This window comes from Prosopis cineraria, unplaced genomic scaffold (genome assembly GCF_029017545.1).
Source record: "Prosopis cineraria cultivar Desert tree isolate PC_DT_omini unplaced genomic scaffold, ASM2901754v1 PC3, whole genome shotgun sequence".
Classification (NCBI taxonomy): domain Eukaryota; kingdom Viridiplantae; phylum Streptophyta; class Magnoliopsida; order Fabales; family Fabaceae; genus Prosopis; species Prosopis cineraria.
In genome coordinates this window covers 13,946,215-13,962,436 of record NW_026555334.1, presented here as the reverse complement: position 1 = coordinate 13,962,436, position 16,222 = coordinate 13,946,215, and the positions used below count along the sequence as shown (strand labels likewise).

Genomic DNA, 16,222 nt, shown 5'->3' with positions numbered 1-16,222 from the left:
TAAAGAATTTGGAGGATTGGGTGGAAAGGAATTCAGGACACAAAATCAAGATACATCATGAAATTATGTTGACAACTCATTGTGCAAGACTAGAAATTTTGGGTATAAGAAATTAAAGAAAAATACAAATGCGGAGACAGGCTGTTACCTAGTATAGTGAAGAAAAGAAATGCCTCTCTAACTTAGAGGAGCATATGCTCAGTTTGGGAAATTTTCAAGGAAGTGTTGGGCATTAAAAAGAGCTTGATTTGAAATACTAACTTCTGGATAGATGTTTGGTCTAATATTAATTCCAGCATTCTTGAGGTTATTCCTAATCTATTAGTGCTGATTGATCTTGATGAGAAAGTGACTGAGTATATCCTTCCATCGAGTGATTGGAACAAGCACAAGCTAAATATTATCTTTCCAATTCATATGGTTAATGTTTTGATTCACACTAGACCTAGGTTTAGCTTGAGTGAGAGAGATTTTTTTTTTATTTAGAAACACTGAGAGATGGGAGGTTTACAATTAGATCTACTTATGATTTTTTGCAAGCAGGTACACCAAGATGCTTAATTTTTAACTAAAAACCCATATGGCAGCTACAAGTACCAAAAAAGATGAAATTCCTTTTGTGGATGATGGCGCATGGTGCTATTCATACTGCTAGTCTACATCATAGAAGAGGTCTATTGCCAACAAACATATGCCCATAAAGTTGTGATGATGCAGAGGATGAGATACACTTGTTGAAAGATTACAAAGAAGTAAAGACTAGATGGAGTCAACTTCTTGTACTGAATCATTGGATGGACTTCACAAGTGGAAACATACATTAGTGGTTGAAATTGAACCTCAATGGGAATTTGGGTAATCAAATGACAAAATAAGTCTCTTAAAAAATTCTCTTTGCTTTCACATGCTGGGAAATTTGGACATCACGATGTAATGCCATTTTTAATGCTGAAGATAGACATACCTCATAGTTTAATGCAGAAACAATGATTTTTAGTATTCTTCAAGATAGAAAATTTCTGTATGCGATAAACTCTTTAAGAGGTGGTGCTGATGTGAATCCAATTCAACCATATTACGATCCTAACTTGGTTAGAATTGAGACAGCGGAACAAGTAAAGCTACAAGGAAGACAAATAGGTGTAGCAGTGATAAGGAAGCATGGTCAATCCCCTAAATTTAGCTATAGCATAAAGATGGATTCTGCTCTGGGGGACTTTGTGGTTATATGAACTATTCTTATGGGCCTAGAAAAATGCTGGAATGATGGTGTCAAAACAATAGAGATTGATTGCCATTGTGCTAGTACTTTTAATTACTTAGGCAGGGATATATCTTATGACAGCCCTTTGCATGATCTCCTTCTCCAAGTACAAAGTTTTGACTGTCTCTTTTAACTTCCTCTATAATGATTATAGTGCGTTTCTTAAAGACATGATTAGTGTAGGTCATTTTAGGATTGATTCTTTTGTTTCCTTTCAACATCAACCTTCCCAATATTAGGAGAGGTTGGATTGTGAAAGGAGTTAACCCCTTAGAGGTTTTGTTCATTGTACAGTTTTTTTTTTTTGGTTTTATAGTTCTTATTTTCAGTCAAAAAAAAAAAATTTCATCCATGGAATGAGACAACTTATCTAGGGCAATTAGCATACAAATTCAAATTTTTACCAAAATGATTAATGACTAAATTCCAATCTTTATGTAAGGCATGAGTTCTACTTGCAAGTAAGATATATATTTGTAAAATAATACAAGCATTGGAGGAAATATAATTTAATTTTTAATATGTTATTTAAATTTATGATAGAATTTCTCTTGATATATTTCGTGAGAAAAGTCTCTCATTTTTGAGAGAAAGTTCTCATGAAAAATTCTAAGAAAATACTTTTCTTAAATAAATATGAGAAGTTTCTTTTTGATTTTTTTTTGAGAGAAGTTCTCTCAACTTATTTTATGAGAAACATTTTCTTCTAAATTATTTTTAAGAGAAATTGTTTCTTTCTGAATATTTCAAGAGAAAATAAAAATTCTTACAAATGTTAACTTACTTAAATTTTTTGAGAGAAAATCCAAGAGAAATCTTTTTTCTCACATGTTTTTATGTTTTTTGTCATAATAATTTCCAAGAAATGTGCTCTTTTGTTATAGAGTTGGCTAATGTTATTCAGGCAGTCCAAGGACATTTTCAATGAAATTTACTTGTTCATTAACCCTATATTTGATTTTTTTTTTAATCATTAGGTATATATTTAATTTTAAGAAACTTGGGGTTGGGAATATTACCATTACCCGTACTGACTAATCTACACTCCTGCATTCTTTGATCATTATTACTAATGGTGGCTTCATGAGCATATCATGGATGATGTAGTTGACATTTTTTATTTAACATGACTCTATATCTCAAGAGTTGAATCTTATATTCTAAAATAAGCTAATTTAATACCATCGACCGGTTAAATCAAACACCTTTTATTAACCCTTTAATTGATTGGAGAGGAGATGAGAATCAAATGACTTCAATAAATTTTAATAAAGAGAAAAGGAAAAATATAACTATTAGTCTTTATAATTTTATCAAACTTTATTTAGTGTTTTCAATACCTCTAATTTCAGTTTGAAAAAAAAAACTTATAATTTTTATAAGATTAGATGACGTTTATTTTTCAAGTCTCTAACAATGTTCAATTACAAAGATTATAAGAATTAAAAACATTGAGAGAAAATTATAAGAACTAAAATCAAAACTTGATAAAATTATAGAGGCCGATGATTATATTTTTTTAGAAAAAATGCAAATTTAAAAGAGTAAAAAATTAATTAAAATATTATATCATCACTTGTCTATTTTTTTTAAATTCAACTTTTTAAAATATTCCTCTTTATATATTTCCTACCCACGAAACACACTTCATGTAGCAATGGATTGGTGCTCATTGTAAAAAGATATGGACCATCCAGATATTATCATATATTTTTATTTTATATTTATTAAAATAAAAATTTCTAAAAATTATAAAATAATTTTAAGAAATTTTTTAATTTCAATGTAGTCTAGATTTAATTTGGAGATTCCAAACCATAAAATTATTTTTTTCCAACATCCAAAAACTAGAAGAAACTTGAAGTAAAAAATGAGTTATATATAAAATTTATGACGCATAAAATCCAAGAAAAAATAAAAAAGAGAAGAAACTAGGTGGAAAATGGAAAAACGTAAAAGTAACAGAACACAGATACTAGTTTGGGCAGGCAAAGCAAGAATAAGCAAGCACTCGGTCACGGCATAAAATCAAACAAACCTCGGCTCTTTACACTTTCAACATGTTGCGTCTGAGTAAAAACCAAAAAAACATTCCCTTAACCACTAAATAAATTCCCACATTTGTCTCTTTCTTCCTCGCTTAACTGTCTTCCACGCTTTATAATAACATCGACAGAACCAAAAAGTGAAAGCAAAGCTTCCAGAATCCAGAACCATTAAAGCCGATCGAGTTTTATATCCCGACTTGGACTTCATGTTTCTTGCAAGGCATTACAAAGCTCCCATACCTATCCTCTTCTTATAGAAACTGATATACGTCTCTTCATCACTACTGCGATCAAGCATTCAAGCTGGTCAAGTTTTGAAAGATGGAGATTAGAAACCATGTGGATCACGACCACGACGAGGAGAAGATGCCTCTGTTGCGAAACAAGGACGTGCCAGAAGCAGAACGAAACCTGATTCAGAAAGCCATTAGCCAGACATTTCGGAGCACGGCTCACTTAGCCAAGCTTCTACCCACCGGCTCCGTGCTGGCGTTCCAGCTTCTGTCGCCGATCTTCACCAACCTTGGAAACTGCGATAACGTCGGCCGGTCCTTGACTGCTTTCCTCGTATCTCTCTGCAGCGTGTCTTGTTTCCTCCTGAGCTTCACCGATAGCTTTAGAGACAGCAAGGGAAACGTGTGTTACGGGTTCGCCACCGTGAGGGGCTTGTGGGTGATCGACGGGTCCACCAGGCTTCCACCACAAGTTGCGGCCAAGTATCGCCTGCGGTTTATAGATTTCGTGCACGCGTGCATGTCGGTGCTGGTGTTTGGTGCGGTTGCTCTGTTTGATCAGAATGTAGTGAGTTGCTTCTTTCCGGCGCCGACAAAGGAGACGCAGGAGGTGTTGACGGCGTTGCCGGTGGGCATTGGCGTGATGGTTGGCATGCTGTTTGTTGTTTTTCCGACTCAGAGGCATGGGATTGGCTTTCCCCTTTCCTCTACCTGACACTCCCTTCTTAAAATATTTTATATTTTTAAATGAAAAGAGTAATTATTTAATTCCCTGGCTTTTCCCCCTCCCTGTTGAATGATTGCATTTTGTAAAAGGGAAAATCCGAAATGAATCATTTGATTTAATGGATTCGTATGTTTGGAGCAAATTATAAAATCAATGAATTATTTTGACTTCGATTGCATTATTAGATAACTGGATTAATGTTGGCCCACAAAAAAAAAAAATAAATGGATTAATGATCTTTATCCTTTAATTGTCATTGTTGCCCTGTAAACTAAATTCATTGGATTGATTAATCTTTGTTTTTTTCCTTTTTAATCAACCGAGGGGTGAGCATTAGAGGCGGAAAATATATTCTAAAAATCATGTTTGATTCAAAATATAGGTTATTGAATATTTTTTTAAATTATTTTTTAACTATACTCCTACTTCATTTTCTTAAAAAAATAATGTATTAAAATTTTAATTATTATTAAAATATATAAGATATTTAATAATAATATAATTAAAAAGATGTAAAAACTTTTAAAACATTAAAATTTTGACCTCATTTTTTTTTTGAGAACCAGTTATCAATGCTTTAACTGTGTAAGCAATTTTTTTTTTAAATAGGATATAGATAGAAAGGCAAGCAGAAAAACTTTGAATGAAACAAAGAAAAAGATCAATCAGTTAATTGGCCATATCAGCCAAATACAAATTCATGCACCCCATGGGGGGTTGCTTCAAAGGTGTGGTGTTGATGAGAAAATTCATACCAAATCCAAGATCCTCAGGGGAGCTCTAAATACAACGTTTTTCAAATATTTCATTCAATTTTTATTAGGAAAAATTGGTAAAAAGGACCTAGTTAAAAGTAAAATTAGTCATAGGGACCAAATGTATTTGAAGGACCAAGACTAATATTTTATTCATTAAATAATTTGGGCAAATAACTAAAATGCCCTACTACATTAATTAATTTTTTTTTTCCAAAAAGGAATAAAATCCAATTGTGGAGCTCCAACCCCTCCTCTGACAAGTGACAACGCACCTGTTAGAGCTTTAGCCGGCAAGTGAAGTGTTGTTAGAAAAAATATAAACCCCTTGATTACATGTAAACTCAATAACTAGAGGGTGCAAGATTTTTGACTTCGTGTGTAAGGGTTTTGGCTTAAGGTGCAAGGTTTTTGGCTTGGTGTGCAAGAGGTTAGCTAAGGGTGCAAAGCTTTGGCTTGAGGTGCAAGGGATCTGATTGGAGCACAAGGGTTCTAGCTTTAGTGCAAAGCTTTTGCCTTGAGGTGCAAGTGTTATGGCTTAGGGTATAAAGAGTATGACATGGATGTAAGGGGTTTAGCTTGAGTGCAAAACTTCTGACTTAAGTTGCAAAGGATCTCGCTTGGGGTGTAAGAGAGATACCAAGCTTTTAGCTTAAGGTGCATGTGTTATGAATTAAGGCGCAAGGCTTATTGCTTAAGGTGTAAGGGTTATGGCTTGTGTTATAGCAAGGAGATTTACATGTAATCTATAATCATTTTCATGTAATTTTAGGGCATTGACAGGGGTATATTCTCTATGTGATTGATTTATATATAATCTACTGGAGATTATATGTAAATTATTCCTTAGTCATACTTAAGAGTTTCTTCACCTATAGATTTACATGTAAAGTGTAGTCGTTTTCATGTAATTTTAGGCTATTCATAGGGGCGTGCTCTCTATGTGTTTGATTTACATATAATTTACTAGAGATTATATGTAAATTATTCCTCAAGCATGATTGTGAATTTTTTTCTCATATTAATTTACATGTAATTAATTGTGGTTTACATGTAAACCCGAGGCAATAATAAGGGTGTCTTCTCTACGTGACTGATTTACATGTAATTCGCTAAAGATTACATGTAAAGTATTCCTCAGGTATGCTTGTAAATTTTTCCTTGTATCTGTAAAATCTGATAGCAAGTTGTTAATGTAACATTTTAAATTTCTTAATCCTATAATAGCTGTTAATCAGGGATAAAGTGGTAGTTAGTAAAGGATTATAGATTTAGATGATTAATTGATGATTTGTGTCTATGAGATGTTAAATGAACAAATATGGGTGAGCAAATTATGTTTTGGATTGAAGCAAGTACGTACGGTAAGAATTCTTCTTATTGTGCCACGCGTTGTGGCTAGTACTGAATGCACATAAACCAAAAAATGACCTCATAAGTCACGAATTTTAGGTGAAGTTCAGAGAGAGAAATCAGAAAATATGAAAGGGAGAAGAGGAGAAGCTCTTGGCTGATAGGGCAAGAGATTTTAGAGTTGTGGAATGTGCTTCTGATCAGTAACTTAGCGAGTAAGCTATGTATAACTCTTACCTTCCATTTTATCCAAATTTCTTTGAATACGAGTCATAAATAAGTTGAATTAGTGAAATTTAATGGGTTTGATAATTTCCCAATAGTAATAAAAATGTTCTCAGGAGTTAAATTAGAGCTTTGCAACTAATTTAGAGTTGAACAATAGAGTTTTAAACCTGTAGGCTCAATTTGGCCCTAATTTGTTGATATTTTAGGGTAAAAATCTTGTTTGCTTGAAATGAGATCAGTTGAGGTGATGTAAAGTGGTAATCGAGTAATAATAGACCTAGAACGGATAAAGGAAAAAGAATAGATGGCTAGATGTAGCCATAAATAGTAATTATGTACTTTTGATCAAATTGGACCAATTGATTAAATTGTGCCAATTGTGTTTAGATTGGCAAATTGTGCATATGAGTTGAGAAATGAAGCTTGTGATGAGCTATAATAATAGTTGAAATTCACGTGTAACTTTTCTAGTAACAGAAAGGTTGAGATAACTAAATAACTTTCTCTATTTGACTATTTATTGTAACTGTGTGTGAGTTTGCTATGTAATGCATGAAATTGTTTTGAACTGAGCATGTTTTGTAGCATTGAATGTTTATTGCATAAAAAGGGATGTTAGCAAAACAAGTAATGAAATTTGTGTAATTTGGTATAGAAATGTGTATATGTATATATATGAGTAAAGTGGTGATTGGGAACCTATAATTGGTTCAGAAAGCATGATTATAGGGGTGAGAGTTCACCCGTGTGGAGTGTGGTGATAAGACTATATAGCATATTCTCCTTAGTGCCTGATAGGGTATGGTGTTAGAGAATTATACCTCTTTAGTTCCTTTTAAGATACGGTGTTGGAAATGATTTCCTTAGTGCCTATTGAGTTGTGGTGTTAGAGATTTAGACTTCTAGGTATTTGTGTAATATGGTGTTGGAGTCAATGACACCTCATTGTGTATATTAAGAGAAACTATAGTTCGAAAGTAAGATAGAACACCTTTAGCTGGATGATTTTACTACTAAAGGTGAGCTCAAGGTCAATGAGAGTGTACATTGGTCTAAGGTGAGCCTATGATTTCATGTTGGGCTGATTTAGAGGTTTGGTCGATAGTGATCATGTTATGTGCAAAAAAGTGGTGAATAGTAGTAATTATAGTTTTAAAAATTGTGAAATGATATGTACTAATGCAATTTGAAGTGAGATGTAAATTATATACTATGTTCAAATGTATATTATGCTATACTTGCATGTGATAGTTGATAGTAGAAAGTTATTTCATTATTGAGATTTTTATCTTACCTCGTGGTTACCTTTTTTACAGGTCTCAATAGTGAGAAAGGCAAGGAAAAAGAGTCTGGACAGGTATAGTAGTGGCATTGTTAAAGAAACTCTTGAGTTTGTGTAATGAACTTGCTTGATGTGAATATTGTGTGTGTATATATATATAAGTTGCCATAAGAATTCCATGCATGTTTAAGTTGTGAATTGTGGGAAAATTTATAGTGATTTTGTGAATTTTAGTCCATGTGTGGAAATATATGGTGAAATAAATTGTATGGGCTAAGATTTGGTGGTGAATTTGTTGTGTATATGTGAAGGTGTGATTGTGAAAAAGGCCAAGTGAGCCAAATTATGGTGAAAAAGGCCAAGTGAGCCAAATTATGTTAAATTGTGAAAAATTATGTTTTTTAGAAATGGGTTGTTGAGTGACACAATTTTGACATGTGTGTATATATGAAATATATTGTAGTTAATCAGGTGTAATAGATCCTTTTCGACCTAATTCAAGGCTTGGAATGGTCTAATGAGATTAAGGGATTGATTTGAGTGCTTGGGTGCACGAAATTTTTAGAAAAAGTGACCTTTTGCACTTGAGTATCTAAATTTTGATTGGATCATTAGATTGTATCCAACCTATCTCATTAGTTAGCTTATAAGATATACTACACATAAGCACTTGAATCATTCCGATCGAATATTGTATGTGGAAACTATACACGCCGAAAATTCATCATTTAAGTTGTCAAATGATAACTGTTGAAATTGGCACGTGCACCATGGCAGATGGTGTATTTCACCACAGTGCATGGCCCTAATCTAACCTGTATTCTTTGTTTTAAAAAGGCATGCAATGATCTAAATGAATGCATATAGTTAAATTCTGCTACATATTACTCTATTATGTGGCCTAAGCTTTTTAAACAAAGTAATTGATTATGATTTGGTTTTTTAAAAGGTGGTGCTTAAGTTAATCATTTCTTATATTTGACAGATATAGAGAAGGCTTACATAATCAATGGTGGTTTACATGTAAATATAAGCCTTTAATAGGGGTGTCTTCTCTGTGTAATTGATTTACATGTAATTCGTTAGAGATTACATGTAAATTATTCCTTAGGTGTACTCGTGAATTTTTTCCCATATTAATTTACATGTAATTAGTTTGTCATTTTCATGTAATTATAGGGGCACTAATAGTAGGGGCCCTCTGTGTATTTTATTTACATATAATCCATAAGATATTACATATAACTGTCACACTAACATGTGAGGATTCAACAATTTTACATGAAGGACAACTGAATTTTTAATGAAAAAAGTAAATGTTTAGGGGGACTACGAACAACAAAAATATGAAAAAAATAATAATAATTCCATTAGTTTAGGTATGTCATTATGCCAAGTATAAACCAATTGATAAATAAAGACCGTAAGGCACTAGAAATCAAGAAATATATCATGGGGTTAAGAATAACATCATACTCATATTAAATGTAATATTCTAGAAGTTTAAACTTAAATAACAAAGCTTAATAAAGGCAATTAAGTTTAGTGATGTGGTGTGTGGTCAAATGGGTCTAATAAGTATGTTTAATTGTGAGTTTAACCTTATCTTTAGGTCCTAAGGGAAGTTAGGCCATATAGGCATCAAAAGATGAGAAAGATTAAGGAAGGAGCCTCTGTGCCATATGCCATGGAGTGTAGCACGTTCGCTGCAGCACATAAAGGGAAATTAATAATGATGGGCTTCTATATGCAGTGCACCGTGGAGTATGCTATGTGTGTCACGGTGCATAGCCAGTTCTTCTAATAAAGGGCTACATTAGAATTTGAAAACAAAAGAGAAGAAAAGGAGAAAATGAGACATGTCACTTGCTTTGCTAGGGCACGAATTTGAGGACTATTAGAGATATTTTAGAGCTTTTAATCACCCAAGGTGAGTCCTCTATGCTTCTCTCTTCCCTTTCCTCCCATTTTCATGAAGGTTAAAGTTAGGGTAAGTTAAAAGAGTGATCTTCGATTTATATGAGCTATAGGTCAAAACCTATTGGCTAAAATAGTGATAATAGGAGTTGTTTAGAGCATTTAAACCTCATATTAGTAGTTTTGTGAGTTGTTGGAGGTTCAGGGATAATAATGGGTGAATTTAGTATTTATGAGGGTTGTTGGAGTTGTGTTGAAGCCATTAATGGTGGTTTAATGCTTATTAATGATAACATGAGTTATTGAAACTTAGTAAACCCATTGGATATGATTGAGAGTGAGTTTATGATTTTTATACAAGAGAAAATGTGGAGTTAGAATGTTGAAAATTGCCTAAATATGGGGTAATGATATTATCAATATGTTATAATTGTATATTAAATAAATTGGCACCATTCAAGCTTAAGAAAAAGCTTTTAAAGTTTATATTTTGGGGGATAACCTTTGACCTCTTAAAGGTTTAAGGTAACTAGAAAAAAATTTTCTTTATATAGTTGTATGTTAATTTTTTGTTAGTAAACTAAATTATTTGAAATTTGTTGGGTGTATTAAGAACCATGGATGCAAATGTTGATAATATGATGATTTATGTGTGTGAAGTTGTGTTGAAATATTAAAAGCAATATGCACATTTATACATATATGATTAATGATGATGATTGAGAATATGTCATTATGCAAATAATGAATATATGTTTAGCATGTGGAGGATGATGGATAAGGAAAATTGTGTGAATATAATATGATGTTATTAATTGTGTTAACATGACATAGTAAGTGTCAATATATGCATAGCATGATCATTGGTGATAGTTTCATGTAAGGAGAGGACCATATTGGTAAATCTTTATGGTAATGGCAACTTATTGTTAGAATCAGAAGCTTTCCTTGGCACCGACCATTGAAATTGAGAGGTAGCCAATGCACTATCTTGATTTTCCAATCTTGTAATTAGTTATTAATCAAGAATGAATTAGTAATTAGTAAATGATTAAAAATTTAGATGATTGCTTGGTGATTTAACTTATTAGAGTGTTGAATGAACAATAAGGGTAGAAGAATTGTATCTCAAAATGAAGTATGTGTGCACGGTGAGGATTGTTACTCACCGTATCACATGCCACAGTGCATGGCACAAAAATTTACTGAATGAGTTGTGAATCAGCTTTTATTTCAAAAGAGAAAAAGAAAGAAAACATGAAAGGGAAGAGAGAAAAAGAAAGGGGTCTGTTAGGGCAAGGGAATTTAGAAGCTTGGAAGGCAGTTCCAACCTATCTTTTATCGGGTAAGTCTTGTACAGTCTTTGCTTTTGATTTTATTATAATTTCTCTTAATATAAGTTATAGAGAAATTGAATAGGAAAAATTTAAGGGGTTAGTTTCTTACCCTATAATAATTAAAAGATTCTCAAAAGTTAAAGTAAAGCTTTATGATTGGTTTGGAGTTGAATGATAAAGCTTTAAAGCTATAGGCTTTAATTGACCCTAAATCAAAGGAAAAATGGAGTAGAAATTGAGTAGAAGTAAAATAGGATTGTTAGAAGTGATAAAAAGTGGCAATTGTGTGGTACTAGACCTAGAGTGGCTAAGTAGAAAAGAATGAATGGTTGGATATAACCTTAATTAATAATTAAGTAGTTTTAGTTAATTGAATCAATTGACTAATTGTGGCAATTGTGTGTAAATTGGCATATTGCATGTGTAAGTTGAGAAAGGGAGATTGTAGAGACAAGTTAGTGGTTGTGAAGGTCTATGAGTAACCTTTCTTGTGACAGAAGGGTTGAGGTAATTGAGTAACTTTCTCTGGTTGATTATTTATTGTAATTCTTTAGGAGCAAGAGTATTGTTGCATGAAAAGGTTTTATAATAAGCATAATTTTTAACTAAATGCTTATTTCATGACATTGGTTTTTAAAAAATTGAGTTTATGAATTGCATGCATTGCGAGTACATATATGTGTGTGTGTGTGTATATATATATATATATATATATTTATGGTATTATATACCCATGGATGTGATTTATACAAAAGCATGATCATGGGGGTGAGAGTTCACCCATACAAAGAAGTAGTGAAAGACCATATGGCATATCCTTCTTAGTGCCTAACAGGGTATGGTGTTGGAGAATTGTATCTCTTTAGTACCTATTGAGGTATAGTGTTAAAGATTTGGACTCCTTAGTATTGATGTGATGCAATGTTAGAGCTAACGGCACCCCGTTATGTGTTATGGGAGAAACCATAGTTTGAAAGTGGGATAGAACACCTTTGGCCTAGTGATTCTATCACTAAAGGTAAGCTCAAGGCTAGTGAATGTGTGCATTGGTCTAAAATGAGCTTATGATTTCGGGTCAGGATGATTTGGAGGTTGGGATGGTAGTAATCATACTATATGCTATATTAATGGTGAAATGTTTTGAAAATGACTTATGAAAGTGGTAAAATACTTTATTGATATAGTTTGAGGTGAAATTTGTATTATATTGCCCATGTTCAAATGTAAATTATATAATACTTGCTTATGATTTCATGTGATAGTTAATAGTAGAGAGTTATTATGTTACTGAGATTATTATCTCAACCCATGGTTATATTTTTATAGGTCAGAGTAGTAATCAAGGCAAGGAAAAAGATTCAGGATCGACTTAGTATTGGTAAAGCCATGCATCCTAGAGTTTTGTGTAATGAACTCAAACTAGTATGAATTTTGTAAATACAAGTTGCCATAAGATTTACATGCATGTTTTGAATGGTTATAAGTAATGAATTATTGAAATTGTAGTGATTTTGTAAATCTTAGACCTTATGTGAAAATATGTAGAGAAATGATTAACATGGGCTAAAACTATGTTGTGAATATCATGTAAATGTGAAAAGTTGTGAATATGTTGTGAGCTCATGGTGAAATGGCCAAACTATTCTGTTTAGGTTAAGTTGTGAATAGTTATCAAAAGTTGAGATAGGCTAATTGAACAACCAAATCTTGACCTGTGTGTACGTATGATATGAATTGTGGTTTATCAGATGTATTAGGTCCTTTTGGATTTGATTTAAGGCCTAAAATGGTCTAATGAGATAATGTGATCGATTTGAGTGTTTAGGTGTACTAAAATTTTTTAAAAAGTAACTTTTTACACCCGAGTGTTTAAATTTTAATTAGACCATCGGATCGATCATGTCCAAACTTATCTCATTAGGTAGCTTAGTTTTTAACTTTATTTCTTTATCTTGACAGCATGTATGGACTCTAATGAATGCCTAGGTTATTTTTCATTGTGCTATGCTTTATTATTATTGAGTTAGTTAAGAATTTTGATGATACCTAAAATGAGTCTTGAGCTCAAGCTTTTCAAATAAAGTATTTGAGTGCAGTTTGGTTTTGTTATTATAGTGATTAGGTTAACCTTTCTTAATGTCAAGTCACCTTTTGGTATCAGTTTATTAAGTTTCGAGACCAAATTTTTGTCATCATTTGTTGCATTTATTCTAGATATGGCAACTAATCCTAGTTCATTACACAACTCTTTCTCTTATGCTCATTTTTACTTCCTCTTTTTGTCTTTAGGAGGGAAAAATAGTAAACGTCATGAGGAGAGGTACTCGTGCTAGAATTGCTATTTCTAAGCAAGTGAATGAGGAGGAGCAAGAGCTAGAAGTTCAACCACTTTAGCCACAACCAAGAGATAGGTATGATGAGCTACTAGAAGAATTAAGAAATATGATAGTAGACATAAGGTAGACGATTTAGGATCATGATATAATTCTAAGAGGTAAAGAACAAGAAGAGATAGAGTTGAAACTCAAGGTGTTCAAGGGCAAGAGGAAGCATAGAGTAGGCCTGGGTTATAACATCCTAATTTTCTAATGCTGCGATTAGCTACTAATCAGGGGTGAATTAGTAATTAGTAAATGATTAGAAGTTTGGATGGCTATTTGATAATTTGAGTCTTTAGGGTCATGAATGGACAAATATGAGCGGAAGAATTGAGTCTTAGGACAAAGTGTGCGAGTGTGGTGAGAATTCTCCTCACTGTGCCATGCGTCACGGCACAAGCTACCATTGTTGCAATGTATGGCACAAAAAATGAATTAATAAGTCATGGATCAACTTGGATTTTGGAAGAGGAAAAAAATGAAAACACAAGAGGGAGAAGAGAAGAGAGCAAAGGTCTGCTAAGGCAAGCATTTATTGGAGCTTAGAAGACATTTCTAATTAATAGCTTATCGAGTAAGTCTGGTACAACCCTTACCTCTAATTCTACTATAATTTCTTTTTGTATGAGTTATAAAAAACTTGAATTAGAAAAATTTAAGGGGTTGCTTTCTTACCTTATAGTAATAAAAAGGCTCTTGGGAGGTAAATTAAATCTTTGTGACTAGTTTGGACTGGAAAGATAGAGCTTTGAAGCTATAAGCTTAATATTTTTCCTAAATTAAGAGAAAATAGGGGGAAAATGGAGCAAAGGTGAAATGGGATTATTAGACATAATGGAAAGTGGTAATTCAATGGGAGTGAACCTAGATTAGTGAAGTGAGAATGAATGATGGTTAATTATAGCTTAAAGTAGTAAATAAGTATTTTTGGTCAATTAGAACAATTGACTAATTATACCAATTCCATGTAGATTGGCATATTCCACATGTGAAGTAAGAGAAAGGAGATTGTAGAGACAAGTTAGTGGTAATTGAAATTCATAGGTAACCTTTCTTATGATAGAAGGGTTAAGGTAACTAAATGATTTTCTCTATTTGATTATCTATTATAATTGTTTGAAAGTATGAGTATTACTGCATGAAATAATTTAAGAATAAGCAAGTTTTCCAACTAAACATTTGTTGCATGACATGGATTTGTAGAGAACTAAATTTATGGCTTTGAATACTTTACAACTATATATATAAATATGTATATGGTTGTGTATAGTATGAAAATGTGGTGATTGTAAGAAAGCATGATTATAGGGGTAGGAGTTCACCCGTAGGGAGATATAGTGAAAGACTATATGACATATTGTAAATTCAAGAAAATTAATTGTGATTGGTTAACTCAGTGACTTAGATTAGTGAGTTAATGAAATGTGTAGTCAGAAAGGCCTAACTTGGTGAGATTGTTGTGGTTTCAACCCTAAAAGTGGGTTCGAATCGATGGCAGGCTACCTAGGTAAGGAAAGAGGAAGAAGAATGAAGGTTTGCCTTCTGTGCCATATGTTGTGGTGCATTGTTAGTCCGCCAAGGCGCACAAGGGTAGATTTAAATGTAATGGGCCTCTCTGTGCCGTGTGATATGGTGAAGGGTATCTTGCACTACAGTGTATAGCTAAAAAATTGAATAAATTAGTTTGCATTCTGCGTGAAAATTAGAGAGAAGGAGAAGAGAAAATCAAAGAACACAAGTTGGGCTCTGCTAGGGCACATTGTTGGATCACATTGAGGATAAATCAAAGCTCCCAAATACTTAAGATAAGTCTATTAGGCCTTCTTCTTCCTTTCTCTCCCTCATTTATGAAGATTTATGATAGGGTTTTAGTTGGAAGGTTTATTTTCGACCCATTGGAATATGAGTCTGTTCCTAGTGATTAAAATGAGTATAATGGGAGTTGTTTAAGGTTTTGAAGCACAACATTGATGATTATAGAAGTGGTTGGTTCATGAGAGCCTTTAATATCCGAAATCAACATTAATGTGGTGGTTAGGAGAAGTTTATGTCTATTAATTGTGGTTTGAAGAGTTATTAATAATAATATATATTAATGGAACCTAAAGAGTCCATTGGGTATGAATGAGTAGAAATTTATGGATTGGCATAATAGATATGTAGAGTTTGGTATTGGTGAATCCTCAAAGATGGGATTATAATAATATTCTTGATTTTAATTATAGTGTGAGTTAAATTTTGCACCAATCAAGCTTGGGAGAAGCTTTAGAAGTATTTGTGTGAAGGGTAAACCTTTAACCTCTGAAAGGTTTAAGGTAATCAGGGGAAACCTAATCTTTATAATTGAATATTAATTGTGTTTGTGAAATGTAATAGATGATTTAAACTAACAATGCATATTGGCAATATGTTTGATTTGTAAAATGATTTTAAAAGGAAAACCTTGATTTTACCACCCTTCATGATTTGTGAACTTCATTATGGTTTGTTATTATGGGTGGAGAATTGTGATGTGACATGTGTTGACTATGTAGAGTAAGTGAATATGAGTATGAGATTATTTGCCATGAATTCTTTGAAATGCATATTATGTAAGAAATGTGCATAGCACAATCATTGACGGGAGTTCGCCTAGGAGAGGAGTAGATTAGTTTAAATCCACATGGTATTAGCAATGAGTATTGAAATTGGGAACTTGCC

The 16,222-nt window shown here is 32.8% G+C and overlaps 1 protein-coding gene across 1 annotated transcript; it reads left to right on the top strand.

The window, feature by feature from the left end:
* Positions 1-3,510: 3,510 nt before the first annotated feature.
* On the top strand, positions 3,511-4,313 carry LOC129307400 (protein DMP6-like). The gene has a single exon (XM_054948342.1). The coding sequence runs from the start codon at positions 3,634-3,636 to the stop codon at positions 4,258-4,260; it is 627 nt and encodes a 208-aa protein (XP_054804317.1). The 5' UTR covers positions 3,511-3,633; the 3' UTR covers positions 4,261-4,313.
* Positions 4,314-16,222: the final 11,909 nt, after the last annotated feature.

Bases quoted from the DNA above. Each gene is read 5' to 3' on its own strand.
- LOC129307400 (XM_054948342.1), top strand. From the start codon at position 3,634: ATGGAGATTAGAAACCATGTGGATCACGACCACGACGAGGAGAAGATG.